The following is a 15,275-nucleotide window of genomic DNA, read 5'->3' as shown; positions in this document are numbered from 1 at the left end:
TCTTTTCTCACCGCCGGGCGCGCATACGGCGTAGATGAGTCATTGTCGGCGAACGATTCGTACATGTCTTGATGGCCGATTATGAACACAGGCCTCTCGCAGCCTGACACTCCATCGTGAATGATTAATTTCTGTAAATCGGATGCAAGAAAAATTCACAACACGCTACATGATGCTATGCTGCGGGTAACCAGCGGGTGAGGATGAACAGTCTGTGAAAGGTCAGAGCATTCGGAATTAGTGATCACTAAAATTTAGCGTGATGAGAATAATAATTGGAAGATACTTACACTCGTAGATAGGTGATCAAGTTCTAGCCCAAATGAGATGGATGATTGTAACGGCAATGCAACGGTGTATACAACTTACCAGCTAGCCTTCAAGCTTCAAGCTTCAAGCTGTTAAACTCCACGATCAGAAGGACACAATTACAACTCGAATACAACTGATCGCCATACTCCTCCACCACAGCATAGCATGGAATCAAAACTTCCTTAGCGGGGAGTTGGGGAGCCCAGGCAAGACTCAGAGGTGGAGTAGCAGACCACTGTGAGTCGGGGATGCATATGCATGTGTAACATCTGCGTACAGTGACTTGCATGTCACGTCATGGCCTCGTCAAATCTCGTCCATGCCGCGTCAGTGTCTCGTCGGCACTTTTAAACTGTAAGTATAACTTAGGTATATTTTCAACGTGTTGAATACACCAGTCTTCTTGTGCATTAGTAGAAAACCATACGTAAGTCGAGTGACATGAATGTATGTAGGTCTGTTCGAGGTAGCCCAGAAATTCGTGCAGCAATAAGCGTATCGATCAACTGCATATAGTGTGATTAATTGACCATTGGGCCAATGTGAAAGCAGAAAAACGACTCACTGTTACGAGCATGCTTAGCCATCCAAGCCAATCGAGAGTGTGTTAGCGGCAGTAGGTCTCTCTGTTCGAGCCGCTGAGACTCTATTGATACAAGGCGCAAGGGGTAAGTTATAGCGTTGGATCACGGATGGATCATACTCACACCCAATCCGCAAGTGAAGCCTGGGCAACAGTCCTCGGCATGCGGGTCACTCGAGCCGCATCGTCCAAATTGAGCTGTGCATGCATTGGCAGACATAGATGTTGTCAAAGCAACAGCAACAGCAAGGAGGAATGAAGAACGCATGTCTTGTGCTAGGTGATTTAGTACGCGTCGACGGGATCCCGAATGATAGTTTTAAAAGTCGACGAGTTGCTTATATATTTTATGAATCGTACTTTGGGGAAGCGCAGGTTCAGCAGTTCTATCAGAATGGTTGCGGCCCACGGACTTCAGTATTGGTATAGGCAGAATCACATAGTCGGCGGATAAACAATCCAGAACATGCAGTGGCTAAAGACATATCAGTTAACCGCAACCGCAGGCTCTAGATCCACCGTAGTGATAGGAATGACCTAATGAGGGATGACAATGAGGCGGCATCAATGACGGGCTATCGATCCCCGCCACCACAAAGCAGGTTTTGTATGACAGATTAACTTTTGCAGGCAGCTGTAGTGCCGGTGGTGTAGGGATTCAAATGTCCTGGAGCGACTTCGCGAGAACTTGGGCTCAATATCGACCATGCTTTCGAGATTGGCAGTCTCCTGTTTCTTACCTGTGCCTTTCAACCGTGAGATGAGGTCATCTTTAGGTCTGCTGGTTAAACGCAATCCAGTTACCATTACACGTGCAAACAAATAAACAAGATGAGAAAATAATTACTCCGGCATCACAAAAAAGGTCTACCCACGATGCGATAATAAGGACTTGACAGATTATGCGTTTGGCACCTGATATGCAGAAAGTGTTGCTTGGTTGGTAGATCGATGTTCCCTCGAATTCGGGCCTAGTACATCCGTTACAAGCGGACACCGCCTTACCTACCCTGCTTGTTACTGTCAAAAATTTAGCGTATTATGACTGCTCATGGGTGTGGTTGATGTGCGTAAATCAAGGTGAATGCGACGAAAGATAGAGAAGAGACGCATGCATTAGCGGGAAACATAAGTCGATGTTGAAGAGTGTTGGCACATGGGTGTGCGAAACTAAAGTTCATGACATCATGGATAAACTTCGGGCACACCAGTGACCACCACCGTCACAGCGTAACGGTCACCGAAATATTACCATATTTAATAATTTAAAATCTTGATGCAGAGGCTTTGAAATTCAGTGTTGTAGACAAAAATTACGAAATAGTGGACCGTCACGGAGGTGTAGTGAGTACTTGATAGTAGATCTGGCCGAGAGATGAGAGACAAACAAGTCCAAGCTGGTGTTTGCGACCCAAACATCGCCCGGAAGTATTACTTGCAATTCGAGAACCACACCGCTTGTTACGAACCATAATGTCATTCAGCGATCGGGGGATACAGAACGCTGCGGATACACATCGTCTTTTATCGTACAACAACTGTGTAGGAACGTGTACTACCCCAAGCGAGCTTGCACAACGAATGGTGACCTCCAAATTGTACTAGAGAACCCATTATTTCGAACGCTGACTCAACCCAAATCTCTCATTATCTGTTCACTTCAGGATACATCTGATGTTGCTGGATTGGCGCTCATAATACAAATGGAAAGAATGCGCGTGGCGGAAATTATAGCTGCTAGAGACACCGTTGTCGAACGCCTCGAAGACGCTTACGTGTCTGTTCGCCAAAAGTCAGCAACGATCGATCGACTTCAGCGTGAGCTGGACGATCTGAAACGCCCTTCTACCCCTGCCACATCCGCGGCGAGGGATGATGAATCATCTACGCAGCTTCCGGTGCAAGACACTGCCACGTCATTCGGTACTCCACGACCAGTTCCGGGAGAAGTCCACGAGGGGGACAATGATTGTCTGGACACTTCCGCTCAGGTCTTACCTTGGCAGGTCCCTCTTGTACGATGGAGCATTTTGACTGGTGCAGAGCCTAATCGATGACTTATATTACCCCAGGATGCTACCAACGGACCTTCGACAGGGCTGCCTCTCACACCACCACCAGATTTTCGCTCAGAAACCAATTTTTGCAGTCCGTCTTTTCAGTCAAACTATTGCGCACGTCTAGAAAATTGTTCTGATTCATACCGCTCTGAAACCGTCGACTTCGACTATCCGGTAAGTCAATATATGCGCGTTCCCCTGCCGAGTCAAGGTAATATGATTATCAGAATATTATCGAACCACTTCCGCTCGGCGATGGACCTGAGAAACTGATTCTCGCAAGACAAGCACTTCTTGCCATGCTTCCTCTCCCTGCTGATATCCCAGATGACGCTTTAAACCCAGTTCTCATTCCTCAGCCATACACCTTGCACGAATTCTTGGGCAACGCTTCTGGTGTTAGTGTCCTTTGTATATCTATGTGAAAGTCTATTCACGTCTGATACAGACTCTCAAAAACTCGTAAGGCAGTATAGAGCTTACGCACGAAGTTCATGGGTAATGAATGTCTATTCATAGCCTGTCAAACTATCGTGTCCTCAGCCAACTGACAACATACTGGTGCCCGGAGCGCGAAGAACATGGATACTTGCTCACCCCTGTTTTCAAGTGTAGCACTAATCCCCGAGTAACAACAGCACACCGATGGATGGCGGCGGATGTGATCGGTACCATGGACAAGCCTACTGGTTTGTTGTCTCTCATTTGATCTCATTTTGTTGATGTCGCTCTCGTTCTGGTTAGAGTGCTTTTACAACAAGGACGGGAAGTGGTACTACGCTGGCGTATACAAAGCTTTCCGCATGGACGATCTAACCACAGAAGAGTGGGGGGCTCTTTCAACCGAGGTGAAACAAGATAATTATGCGCCATTTCTATCATCATGACTTGGTCCTAGACGACACAGACCCTTATCAAGGAGACTCTAGCGGGCCGAAAGAACCTCTCACCCCAAAACCTCTACGAGACTGGACAGTTATATGCTGTTGGCGCCCTTCGTGTTGCATGTATCGGACTGCAGTGTGTAGGATTCAGCTCTGCGATGTATCGCGCGGTCTTGGAGCAGGCAACTCTGGGGAAATGGCGCGGAATAGGCTGGTCGGGACCTACCGGCAAATCGTCCAGTGACACAACGATCGAAGGTGATGGAATACCTGGACTTTGAGCCTGCTTGGTTCTGCGTCGAGGGCTCTTGCAAGACTTATACCCCATTCTGGCTGTTCTACTTGGTTTGATCATGGACAACAAGAACTTTATGCACAACTGGATTTGTACTGTGGCTGTAGCAATAATGTTAAATACGAGATTCCACGGCAAAATGCGCGATGGAAGCAGGTATATGAACTAAGCGTTCTATACAGTGATAAATCATAGTTTAACCTTCGGTGCAATTCCTTGACTTGACAATGTTGCACCACCGTCAAGAAGGATATGTGCACCTGTGACATGCGCACTGGCAGGAGACGCAAGGAAGAGTGCTAGACCAGCGAGGTCTGAAGGGTGGCCAACGCGACCCATGGGTTGTCCGGATGCGATTTTTTCCCCGCCTACGGTCTTGAATGCGAAGGACGTCATCTTTGTGGGGAATACCCTGTTGATGGAATAAGCCGTGATTCAACAGAAAATATGTTAGGTACATACCCAGGACAGATCGCGTTAACACTACAGACGGAGAAATCAGGACTGGACAGTATCAACTGGGGTTTCTACATACGTGATCTTCTGTGATCCCAACTTGACAGCCAGTATTGATGTCAGATGATTCACTGCGAAGACTTTCAGCGTAGCTCTATACAACCTGGTCATTTCTTACCTGCGGCCTTACTGACACCGTCTTGAAGAGAACAGATGTCATCAGGCTTATCACGTCGCATAACAAGATGACGCACAACTCCATGTCCCATTTCCATCTGCGCTTAATAGACTTTCCACAGAAGGCATCACACTCGCAACTGATGAAATGTTGATCACGCGGCCGGGATCGAATGCGCTCGCATCCTTTGCAAGCCAGGTTGATAGTCTACCAGCTCGTGAGTGTTTAAGACATTACGTACGGAAATAATGCTTACCCGGATGTCACTTGGCATACCGAAACTCAATAACGAACCACCGAAAGACAAGGCTTCACTCACAGTAAAACAAGCTTTTCACGTTCACGGCCATGACGTTATCCCACCCCTTGTCTTCTGGAACGTTTTCGAAAGACGCTCCCCACGAGATGCCTGAATTATTCACGAGGATGTGTAATTTCTTCGCAGGCTCTCGGGCCTCTAGAGCGGATATCAAAGCGTCTGTGCCAGCTTTCGACTTGGTACTGTGAGTGAATACCACATGTTGATAGTTTCCCGGGATGTCTACATACGCTGAGATTTGCTACGATGTATGCTGCGGATCCAGGGCCTTTGGAATTAAGCTCAGCCACTGTCTATGGGTTGTTGGAACTTTGACTGCGCTTGGGAAACTGATGCACGCACCTCCTTCAATTGGGATTCCTTCCTAGCCGCAATATAGACCTTTGCACCATTTTGTACGAGTGCTGAGGCAATAGTCTTGCCAATACCGGTACCACCGCCTGTGACGAGGGCTGGTGGGACAATGCTTAGTGATCATTAACGTTCAACCGTAGCACTGCCATGATACATACCAATCTTGCCCTTCACACTGAACAGCGACTGAACAGAGAGATCTAGAATGCAACGAGCGCTCAAGTTCAGAATTTTGCAAGTATTTCACAACAAAAAATCGAGTACCAGGCGTGGACATGTTGTTTGTGAGACCTGAGGTTGACGAAACCAATTAAACCCATGGAGGGGAAACACAGACTTCGGCAAGTAGACGATGTATTAACCGAATATTATGCGCCGGGCCGGAGAGCTCAACGACATTAATGCCTCCGAATCGACAAACACGAATCAATTTCCGGACTTGGTTGACTTTGATGATCCTGCGCTACTGCACGAAGTTTCGCCGTACGACGTTCTGCAACATATCACTGTAAAGTTCTGTTCAAAGCAGACGATCGTCATCCATTTTTTTTCTTCGTACAAATCAAGCAGAACAAACGGAAAATTATTGTTCTATCTCGCCGATCGATGATCTTGGTGCAGTTCTGCCACCTATGATACTATCTCATTGTCTGCCAGCTGTAACCGCTCTGCCTCGGATGGAACTCCTGAGTGCTTTTCAATGACCTATCTTCCTATTGCTGTAAGAGCTATGATTCAAGATCCCTCTGGCGGCAGAAACATCCCATATTACCTAGCACAAGTCACGCCTCTCATGCCTTCTCGCTGTTGCCGCTGCTTTGACAATATCGATATCTATCAGCGCATGCACGACCTTTAACGTACTTTGCGACTCGAGCAGTACGTCCAACGACACAAGCTGCCCAAGCCTTACTCGTGAGACAACGTGAAGTTTGAGTCATTTACTTTGCACCCTGGAGTTCAGCTTCATGACTCACCTCTCGGATGGGCTTGGCTAATTGAACATGCGGTGACTGTGAGTTGTGTTTCTGCGCTGAGTTGCTGGATGGGCTTACTTTTCTACGAATTTCCCCGCTTGTCACTTGTGCAAATTTTATATGAATGTACAAGAAAACCGGTGAACTCGACCGACATCGAAGTGCTGTACAATATGTCCTTGAAGATCGTTCAGAAGGAAGGAGGGGTTAGTGTTGAAGACACTTGAGCTTCGTCATTCCGCAAACACTGTTCATATTTGACATGAAACAGGCATATCTCGACCTTCAAGTTCGCGCCTCGGAGCGGACGATCTACTTTGCCAGATGCGGGCTAAAGGATTTACATTTTTAGAGTGTCATTCAGGACTACGATGAGGATGTCCTCTGGACCTCCCGGCCATAGAAATCGTGTGTGTAATTCCATCGGAATTTATTTCAATACTCACTCTATCATTTATATCGCCTTCAAATCGTGTGGGGTGCTGGCTTGAAAGGACTCCAGATATCTTTATCGATGTTGAGCGGCTTCGACGTTGGTCAGGTGCAAGCGTACCCTAAGTGAAACATGGACCTGTCGCAAATTTTATCGCATGCCCACAAGTTACGAGTTATCAAAAAACACAGTGCGCGATGGAGTCGTTTGGTTGACATGCTCCAAGTATGCCCGATAGTAGTTTGGCGGTTGGATAATCTGCCTTTGTGATGCAAATGGGGTGACACGATGTCAGGTGATGATCGATGTATCCACTAATGCTTGTGGAATTTGAAGTTGTGGATTGGACTGCCACTGCGTCCACAGTCATCCTTTATACTTCTCAATCGGGATTCCCCACATTTACATACAGTCGACCTCTTGACATCTTCTACGACTCTTCACCCGTTCATCATCATCTCAAACATGAATTCCTTCAAAAAATGGTTCCAAAAGTGAGTCGACCGACTTTAGGTGATACTCATGGTCACAGTGCTAATCAATACTCCTCAGGTGCCAGGGCGAAAAAAAGTCATCGCTTAAGCACTCCAAATCAATGCCATTCAGACAATCACAAGCGAGCATGTTCGAGCCTTACGATGATCCTTTCAAAGCTGTGTACTATGGCAAGGCCACACCTAGTAAACCTACCGACATCGTGTACATCAAGCAAGCTCCAGGGATGCCAGACACCCATCCTGTGCAGCGGTACCCAGATGTTCACGATCATGCGCCAAGTCGTGCCCACTTCGACACGCGCGCCCACTTCCCGGACAGTCCCCCGCCGCTTCCTCCGAAGGACGCTCGCTATGTTGTAAGAGCGACTTCGCTGAACTGAAAGAGCGTTAGGCCTCAACTACCCCCGCAGATTCGCAATATAAGCGATCAACGAGTCACAAGGAGACACAGAACTATTCAACATTCCTCTTCAATCGCCTCCTTTTCGCAGCTCGCGGTCACAGCAGACCCCTCCCTTATCCGCAAAAAGCGGCGTGAGGTTACTGCTGATCAAGCTGTGGCGGATCTGCTGCGAACGCCTGATGGCCGGCCTCCTGTATTTGGGAGCAGTAGACAGGCAGAACGTGTGCGCGCCAAGTCGAGCGCTGGTCGCTCATACACCCCTGTCCCTTACGATCTGCTGCCAGCAGCTGATGGCGGGCCTCCCGTATTTGGGAGCAGCAGACAGGCAGAACGTATGAGAACCAAGTCAAACACCGGTCGCTCATACACCCCTGTCCCTTACGATCCGCTGCAAACAGCTGACGGCAGGCCTCCCGTATTTGGACGTAGTAGACAGGCAGAGCGTATGCGATCCAAGTCGAGCGCTGGTCGCTCATACACCCCCGTCCCTCCAGCTCCCCAAGTCCCCCCCATCCCTACCACCCACTACTCACCTCCGATGATCTCGTACTCCGTGCAGAGCTCACGCACAAACCTGAATCGTTCCAGAAATCGGCGCTGATTTGTCTTGTCAGATGATATATCAATGAATATGTACATATATAACTTAGTTTTTGGAGATTTTCTTGGACTGTTCTACCTACTCATGCACGTTGGATATATCATTATGGATATGGATATGATTATGACAAAGTATTTCCCATTTGAAGTCATGATCAGCTTTACGCCATCTCAAAGTTTAACTGCTACGATTTATCTGGTGTAGTCAATTATATTACCGTCAGATATCATTCGCCATTGCAAGCTAGTGCAGTTAACAATTTTTTATTTCCCTGATCACGATACAAGTGACAGGGGTAGTTGACGTTCTTTAGGGCTGGTATCGTGAGATCACCGAGTGAGGGCGGCCATGGTGGTAATAAACGAGGCATATTGTCGCGACTCGTGACAAGAAGCGGGCACACCTTGAAGCTTGGAGAGTTTATTTACAGCGCAGGCAACTTGACTTATATCCCATGGAAAGATAATCACCTTTAAGAATGATCTAAGCCGGTCACGCAGGAAGAGCGTGTATTGATATGTATTTGGCAACCCCTTGTGACCTCGCACTTCAAGCAGAATCAAGCTTCAAGATGCAAGTTGAAGAGAATGTCCGGAATGGACCTTCAAACTCAAAGATCCCACAAGCGCTCTCCAAAGCTCAGGAGAGAAAAGCTGTTGAATATGTTGAAGACTCTTTCATGGACATTACCAGTGCATTTAAGAAACGGTCGGCTGTTAATGCGTTGCGGAAGCTCTGAAAGTACTGAGATGGTTGTGGACAGCTCAGAACCATCGATGACGAAACTTCCAACTCTCACTGCATATCTCAATGCTATGCGGAAACTGCTGGCATTTATCTTGCAAATCCCACCTATAGACCCTTCTACTCACTTACGAACTACCTTCCTCCTTCGCCTCACTGGTGACGTCATGACTTCCGTGCCAGGATATCCTCCACAGATGAAGGAGTTTCAAATGCTACTAGATTTTTTGGATGACCTTGACCAAGCGTGGTCAGCAGTGTTGAAGAGCCAAGTCTGGGATCCAGCTGCAGGAGAGGGTGTCGACGTCATTGTACCTGTGGACGAAATCATACCCGGAAACCTGCCAATGAGGTCCTCGCCTGTAAGTCAGACAGAAAGAACAAGGTTGCACAGTCTTCTTGTGACAGGTACTGCTGGACTGGAGGAGTGGATGACAGGGCTGAACACGAGTGAGGAGGACTATCAGATGGCATTACAGAGGGCGGGTCTTCTCCAGGGCTTCGACGACCTTTTCTCGGCGACTTTGTCAGAGATGGGTACTTAACACAGTTCTGTGAATGGGTCCTGCAGACATGTAAAGAACATATTGAGCGGAGATGGAGTTTTGACATGCAAAGTGATGGATTAATTTTGAGCAATGTATAATAAGTGCCTCCGATGAAACAAGAAAACACAGCAATACATCATCATCGCCTCCTGCTGGCTCGGCGACTGTCACCTGAAACCAGGCGTTAATTGTGAAAACATGCTATAAAGTCTCGACTTACCTTTGTCCTTGGCTTTCTTCGGTGCACCCTTCCCTCTCTTCTTTTTGTCATCTACATCTTGCAGCCTTTCCTCCTCTGCAAAGTTTCTCATTTCCAACTCAGGCCATTGTCTTATGATCTGTGCGATATTGGCTGTGGGAGTGTAGTATTTGACCATAGAAGGCCCGCGAAGTCGTGCGCGAAGGTATTTGGCCCCAGTACGTGCTGATGTAGGATTATATGCAGTTTGGAATATGGAGCAACGTGTACGCGTCAGCGCCGAAAGTCGCATAGGACGAATGGCGGCAGCTGCGGCTGCCATGGCTGGTGTAGCTATAGCTCAACTACAGTTGACAAAGTTGTTTTTGAGTGAACCTTCTAATCCTAACATCACCAAACAACCACTTTTCTAAGACGCCCTCAAGTTATTCGCATCATACGCCGGTCAACTCTATTTCATGGCTTCGTGAAGCCAGCGTAGACTCTCAACATAAATTCACTCTCCTTGGCCAATGTTTGTTATGCTGCCTCGCTGTCGCCTTCTCCTTTCGGGGTTCATAAAATCTGAAAGTTGGTTAGAAGCTAGCCAAGTCCACTTCCGTCGGTTTCGCTCCAGCGGCTCACGTCAACCACCAGGAAATTCATATCATCCCAAAAAAACTTTTTCCGGTCATCAACGTGGTGACTTCAACCATGGTGGTCGTTCCAACCCTCAGTACTTCACGAAGCAAAAGAAGGGTCACGTCCTGGACGGTTTCTCAGTACGGGATCCTAGTGACACTCTCCTTATCATGGAAAAACAGGTCCAGAAATGGGCTGATCTTCCGCACGTTCATCGTCGCCTGGAGTCCTTTGGGGTACCACGCAGTGACGTCCGGCCAATTCTCTCAATATTCGCCCGAGAGGTCAGCTCTGGGCTCCTTCACAACTCAGTCAAGCAAAAAAAGTACCACGTAGAGAGATTTGCTCTTACAGCCAAAGAACTGAATCAAGGACTCCGTCTAGACCAGAATCTCACTCAGCTTTTCTACTCTTGGGCGTCCGACCCCGAGCAACAAGAACTTCTTCTCAAATCAGTGTCGCGGAATACACTGGAACAAATATCACATCTGTATTCAACCGCAGATATATCGTACCCTGCAGATATGTATCCTCAAGCGCGTTCAATGCGCCGCAAGGTCATCATGCACGTTGGGCCTACTAATAGTGGGAAGACCCACATGGCTCTACGTGCGCTCGCGGCGGCAAAAACTGGTGTCTACTCTGGCCCGCTGCGGCTACTCGCACATGAAATCTGGGATCGGCTCAATAAGGGCCAGATCGTACCCCTCGGGATGGACCCAGACTCCGACTCTGAGCCAGACACGTCCACGAACATGGATATAATAGAAGAGTCAGTGTCCAGACCAATCGTGCGGAAAGAAGGAAAGGAAAAGTACGCACGAGAGTGCAACCTTCGCACTGGAGAGGAGTTTAGGATCGTTTCCGATTATGCCAGTCTTGTGAGTTGCACGGTAGAGATGACATCTCTTAGTCTTCCGGTAGAAGTGGCGGTCGTGGATGAAATCCAGATGCTTGCTGATCCAGACCGTGGATCTGCATGGACGGCTGCTGTGTTGGGTTTACCTGCCGAAGAACTCCATCTATGTGGCGAAGAAGTTGCTGTCCCGATCGTTCAAGCGCTCTTGAAAGACACAGATGACGAGCTTTTCATTAACCGCTACGAGCGTTTGACGCCTCTTACTGTTCAAGACGAATCTTTAGAGGGAGATTTCAGTAGAGTTTCAAAGGGCGACTGTCTTGTTGCTTTCTCGAGAAGCAGCATATTTGCGCTGAAGCGCAAGGTAGAAGAGAATACAGGTTTGCGTTGTGCCGTTGCATATGGGCGACTTCCGCCCGAGATTCGTGCCGAACAAGCGGCGCTCTTCAATAATCCCCATAGTGGTTATGATGTGATGGTCGGAAGTGATGCCATCGGCATGGGACTTAATCTGTGAGCACTTCACACCCCTCATCGTATCACCCGTCTCATTCGCATTAGCAAAATTAAACGGATCATCTTCGAAACCTTGCGTAAATTTGACGGTACTGTTGAACGCGTTCTCTCAATTTCTCAGATTAAGCAAATTGCGGGGCGTGCGGGACGCTACGGCCTGCACGGTGAACCTGGAGGCTTCGTGACGACTCTCCATGCAGATGATCTCCCAATGCTTCACTCTGCGATTTTGCGTCAACCAGATCCTATCATGTTTGCAGGCATCTCTCCTACCTTAGCTTGGGCTGAGAGTGTTCTTCAAGCACTTCCTGCTGATGCTTCGCACAAAACGTTATTGGAGGTGGCTCCATATGTCTCCAACGTTCGGCCCCCTTGCCGTGCCTTTGTTCCTTCCAAGATCGAGCAAAGATCTCAGTTCATCGAAACTCACGCCAAACATATGAAACTATATGATAGACTCCTCATCGGCGGTTCACCAATGAATTGGCGAGATCCCCTTGCAGTGGAATACACAGCTCGCCTCTGTCAAATATACAGCGAGAAAATCCGAGTCCCTATCCTGCAAGCCCTCCGAGTCGGCCCATATATGGAAGCATTGGAGAATGTGGAAGGGATGATGTCCGGCGGCAAGTCTTCTGCTGGTGCGCCGTCTCAGGGCCTCGTAACTCTTGAAGGACTCCACAAATCGCTCGTACTCTATCTATGGCTCAGCTATCGCCTCCCTGTGGCGTTCTATCAGTCGGAGGAAGCCTACGCACTAAAGGAGCGCACAGAAAAAGCACTTGATTGGTGTCTGCAGAATGTGTCTACGAAGGTGGCAGACAGACAGCCTGTTAGTTTCGGACTGAATATTCCTTCGGAGGCCGAGGATGGTGTAGAATATCGCCGTGTCCCAGCCACCCGCCCTCAGGAAGAGAGTATCCGAGAGTTGGGGGTGAAGTATGCAAAGTTGTTGAATTCGGAAAGGCGGAGCGCTCGTCATCGGTAAAAGCCCGAGGACATCCGAGATCAAATCGACCTACATACAGCATTAACGCGGTTCTCCCACTTGGTGTCACGCACGTCGACCCTTAATTGCCGATCTACTGCAGTGGGCGTTGCACTGTTCTTATTATCCATGATGCATACGTATTAAATTGAATCAAAGGGTTCTTTTAGCTCTCTGACTCCTATTAATGCTCTCAGCGATGATCACATTGACCATTCAAGATTATCCGACGCATGGCTGCATTATTCGACTTGTCTGCGGAGTGGAGGGCCACGACCTTAACATGTGTAACAGCCACCTCCATGCTCATCGTGTCTACACTCGCATTAATTACCTCTCTCAAGTCCGAAGCCAGGTCTGGCAGCAAGCAGTGAGTACGCGGTTATGCAGGGAATCCATTCAGCTTGCCGAGTAAATGAAGGCCACGAGGGTATAGGCACGATGTCTTGTATCTTTTTCTCGGGAGCAATTCTTCAAGCTTACTCTCTTTGTACGTAATGGGTGTGGACAAGACTGTTGAGGGCTAGCAACAACTTCGGAAATGGACAACTCCAACAGCGCAGCAGAAACAATATGGTTTCCGCAGTTAGCCAGCTTTGGCTTCATTGACGGACATTAGAGTGCGCAGTGGTCATTGGAATGCGATGAATTCATTGCGCTACAAGATATCATGTACCGTTATCATGATAACCGGCTACTAGCTCAGGGCAAAGCGAGTTCACAAGCGGTTTGTAGGTCATATCGACAGCCCCGGTTTGCAAACAGAAAAAGGGGTAGTATCTTTCATTGGTATCCACACAAAGAAAATCACATCGACATGTTACGTTGCGGTGCGCATGAGGCAGACTGGAAGGCTACAGACAGGTGTTAAGAGCCGTACCGGACAGATGTTTGGACACGTGGATGTTCGTTCCTCTCATTCGCATATAATCAGCGGCAACAGACTGTCGAGTGCAAAACTCACTCAGAATGGCGCTTTCCATAGTTCTAGCAACAGCTTTTTGGTCGCTGACTATCATCATCTTTGCGGCACGTCATGTCACCCGCACTCGGACTCACCGTACAGCTATCGCTGTCAGGGCGATGTTGAGACCAAGAAACATCGAGCATAAAGCAGAGATCCGTTCTCGCGTCCATCCTCATGAACACGTCGCTTTAACACCCTCGAGTGCAATACTCGACCCGTCCAGGCACGACGACTTCGTCCAAGGCGCAAGAGAATTGATCGCCTCCGTCAGCCCTCAGCAATGTGTTGGGTGGCAAAGATATGTGAAATGTGCTGAGAAATGTACAGAGATTTTCCTTCCGAGCCGAGAAGTCGATTTCGCCGCTTTCATACAAAGCGTCACTTTTTGCATCATAATTACTGGGTTCTATGGTGTGGACCCTGGAACCCTTTTCCCTGACGATATCGTCTTCATGACCAACGCACTTGACCGCCATTCGTTGCGGGAAACTCCCATTTGTCCCGGAGAACTCGACGCGATGAGAGAACGTGTTTGTAGATGGGTTGGGGAGGAGCGCGCCACTCAAGCCCTGGAAACTATTCTTCCCGCATATGAGTCCATGTGGCATCTAGCTGCTGTCACGTTGGCCTATGTGAATGGCAACCGACACACGCAAAATGCCTTCCTAGATTTCAGCGAGAATCCCACCCAGAAGCAATTCCGTTCTTTCAAAGTCAAGAACACTCGACCGAGCGTAGAAGCCATCATCAATGAAGTCCTGAGGTTGCACCCACCGATTCAGCGCATTGCGCGCAAAAGTGAACACCCTTTGTGGAAGCGTTTGTTCTGTCCCGCGCAAGAGATAGCCGACATCGAAGCTGTTCATCGCTCATGTGCATATGGCACGCGTCTAGAGACCTTCGATGCGATGCGCTTCCATCCTCAGCATGAAAATCCAGTTGATATGCAACTACTTGCTTTCGGACACGGCGAGCTAAGCTGTGTCGCGGAAGAATGGGCGCCTATTGCTACAGCGCTAATTGTCGCCAAAGTTATAGACAGAGTAGATGACGTTGGTTTCGTTCTCGTGGGGAATATAATCGACGCAAGAATGGACCGAAATACGAGGACAGACTGGGATGGGTGGGTGGTCAGAAAGAAAGAGAAGGGGAGGGTTTCTTGAGGCTCCACCTGACGCTTCTATTGTCAGATCAATCGGAACTTCCTACTGCGCACAGGAACATTTAGCGTCCCATAAATATTACATATTTATTTAAATCCACGTATCTATGACCTTGGTTATTCAGCCTGTCATTTAAAAGTAATCAATGATTTACCAAGACATTCCAACCTTGAGGAGGTGGACAGTGTTCATTCATCTGGCACGCAAGCACGGGAGCTCCAAGATGAAAGATCTTCAAAAGGGTGTAACGGCCCTATAATAGTCGTGACGGTGTTTCGCCACGTCGTCTAGTCCAGAAAAGAAACGTATGTGTTCATG

At 48.2% G+C, this 15,275-nt stretch overlaps 7 protein-coding genes across 7 annotated transcripts; 5 read left to right on the top strand and 2 right to left on the bottom strand.

The window, feature by feature from the left end:
- Window positions 1–2,246: 2,246 nt before the first annotated feature.
- Window positions 2,247–4,180, top strand: EDB93DRAFT_1175670 (uncharacterized protein). The gene is made up of 7 exons (XM_041450490.1): window positions 2,247–2,910; window positions 2,968–3,129; window positions 3,183–3,353; window positions 3,404–3,417; window positions 3,475–3,644; window positions 3,700–3,803; window positions 3,854–4,180. Exons 1-7 carry the CDS (start codon window positions 2,599–2,601, stop codon window positions 4,118–4,120), a joined length of 1,200 nt encoding a protein of 399 aa, XP_041302925.1. The 5' UTR covers window positions 2,247–2,598; the 3' UTR covers window positions 4,121–4,180.
- A 143-nt stretch (window positions 4,181–4,323) lies between these two features.
- On the bottom strand, window positions 4,324–5,718 carry EDB93DRAFT_1255081 (NAD(P)-binding protein; the record flags this gene model as incomplete). The annotated part of the gene is made up of 11 exons (XM_041453726.1): window positions 4,324–4,546; window positions 4,597–4,617; window positions 4,670–4,721; window positions 4,769–4,789; window positions 4,845–4,975; window positions 5,025–5,034; window positions 5,088–5,262; window positions 5,318–5,380; window positions 5,430–5,539; window positions 5,600–5,641; window positions 5,706–5,718. The coding sequence occupies 11 exons, from the start codon at window positions 5,716–5,718 to the stop codon at window positions 4,324–4,326; spliced, it is 861 nt and encodes a 286-aa protein (XP_041302924.1).
- Window positions 5,719–7,172: 1,454 nt separating this feature from the next.
- EDB93DRAFT_1175628 (uncharacterized protein) lies at window positions 7,173–8,643 on the top strand. Its single transcript, XM_041450489.1, has 3 exons — window positions 7,173–7,345; window positions 7,404–7,704; window positions 7,759–8,643. The coding sequence occupies exons 1-3, from the start codon at window positions 7,317–7,319 to the stop codon at window positions 8,350–8,352; spliced, it is 924 nt and encodes a 307-aa protein (XP_041302923.1). The 5' UTR covers window positions 7,173–7,316; the 3' UTR covers window positions 8,353–8,643.
- Window positions 8,644–9,128: 485 nt separating this feature from the next.
- EDB93DRAFT_1093547 (uncharacterized protein) lies at window positions 9,129–9,641 on the top strand (the record flags this gene model as incomplete). Its single annotated transcript, XM_041446526.1, has 1 exon — window positions 9,129–9,641. One exon carries the CDS (start codon window positions 9,129–9,131, stop codon window positions 9,639–9,641), a length of 513 nt encoding a protein of 170 aa, XP_041302922.1.
- A 71-nt stretch (window positions 9,642–9,712) lies between these two features.
- Window positions 9,713–10,228, bottom strand: EDB93DRAFT_894522 (mitochondrial ribosomal subunit S27-domain-containing protein). The gene is made up of 2 exons (XM_041457854.1): window positions 9,865–10,228; window positions 9,713–9,815 (listed from the first exon to the last, which is right to left on the bottom strand). The coding sequence occupies exons 1-2, from the start codon at window positions 10,163–10,165 to the stop codon at window positions 9,784–9,786; spliced, it is 333 nt and encodes a 110-aa protein (XP_041302921.1). The 5' UTR covers window positions 10,166–10,228; the 3' UTR covers window positions 9,713–9,783.
- A 1-nt stretch (window position 10,229) lies between these two features.
- EDB93DRAFT_1308923 (P-loop containing nucleoside triphosphate hydrolase protein) lies at window positions 10,230–12,827 on the top strand (the record flags this gene model as incomplete). Its single annotated transcript, XM_041454792.1, has 2 exons — window positions 10,230–11,836; window positions 11,885–12,827. Exons 1-2 carry the CDS (start codon window positions 10,356–10,358, stop codon window positions 12,825–12,827), a joined length of 2,424 nt encoding a protein of 807 aa, XP_041302920.1. The 5' UTR covers window positions 10,230–10,355.
- A 645-nt stretch (window positions 12,828–13,472) lies between these two features.
- On the top strand, window positions 13,473–14,988 carry EDB93DRAFT_1175624 (uncharacterized protein). The gene is made up of 2 exons (XM_041450488.1): window positions 13,473–14,908; window positions 14,966–14,988. The coding sequence occupies exons 1-2, from the start codon at window positions 13,797–13,799 to the stop codon at window positions 14,967–14,969; spliced, it is 1,116 nt and encodes a 371-aa protein (XP_041302919.1). The 5' UTR covers window positions 13,473–13,796; the 3' UTR covers window positions 14,970–14,988.
- The last annotated feature ends 287 nt before the right edge of the window (window positions 14,989–15,275 follow it).

Source organism: Suillus bovinus (genome assembly GCF_016758785.1).
Source record: "Suillus bovinus strain UH-Sbo-P2 chromosome Unknown EDB93scaffold_85, whole genome shotgun sequence".
Classification (NCBI taxonomy): domain Eukaryota; kingdom Fungi; phylum Basidiomycota; class Agaricomycetes; order Boletales; family Suillaceae; genus Suillus; species Suillus bovinus.
Note: the sequence above shows the minus strand (reverse complement) of the source record. Positions and strands in the feature narration are given on the sequence as shown.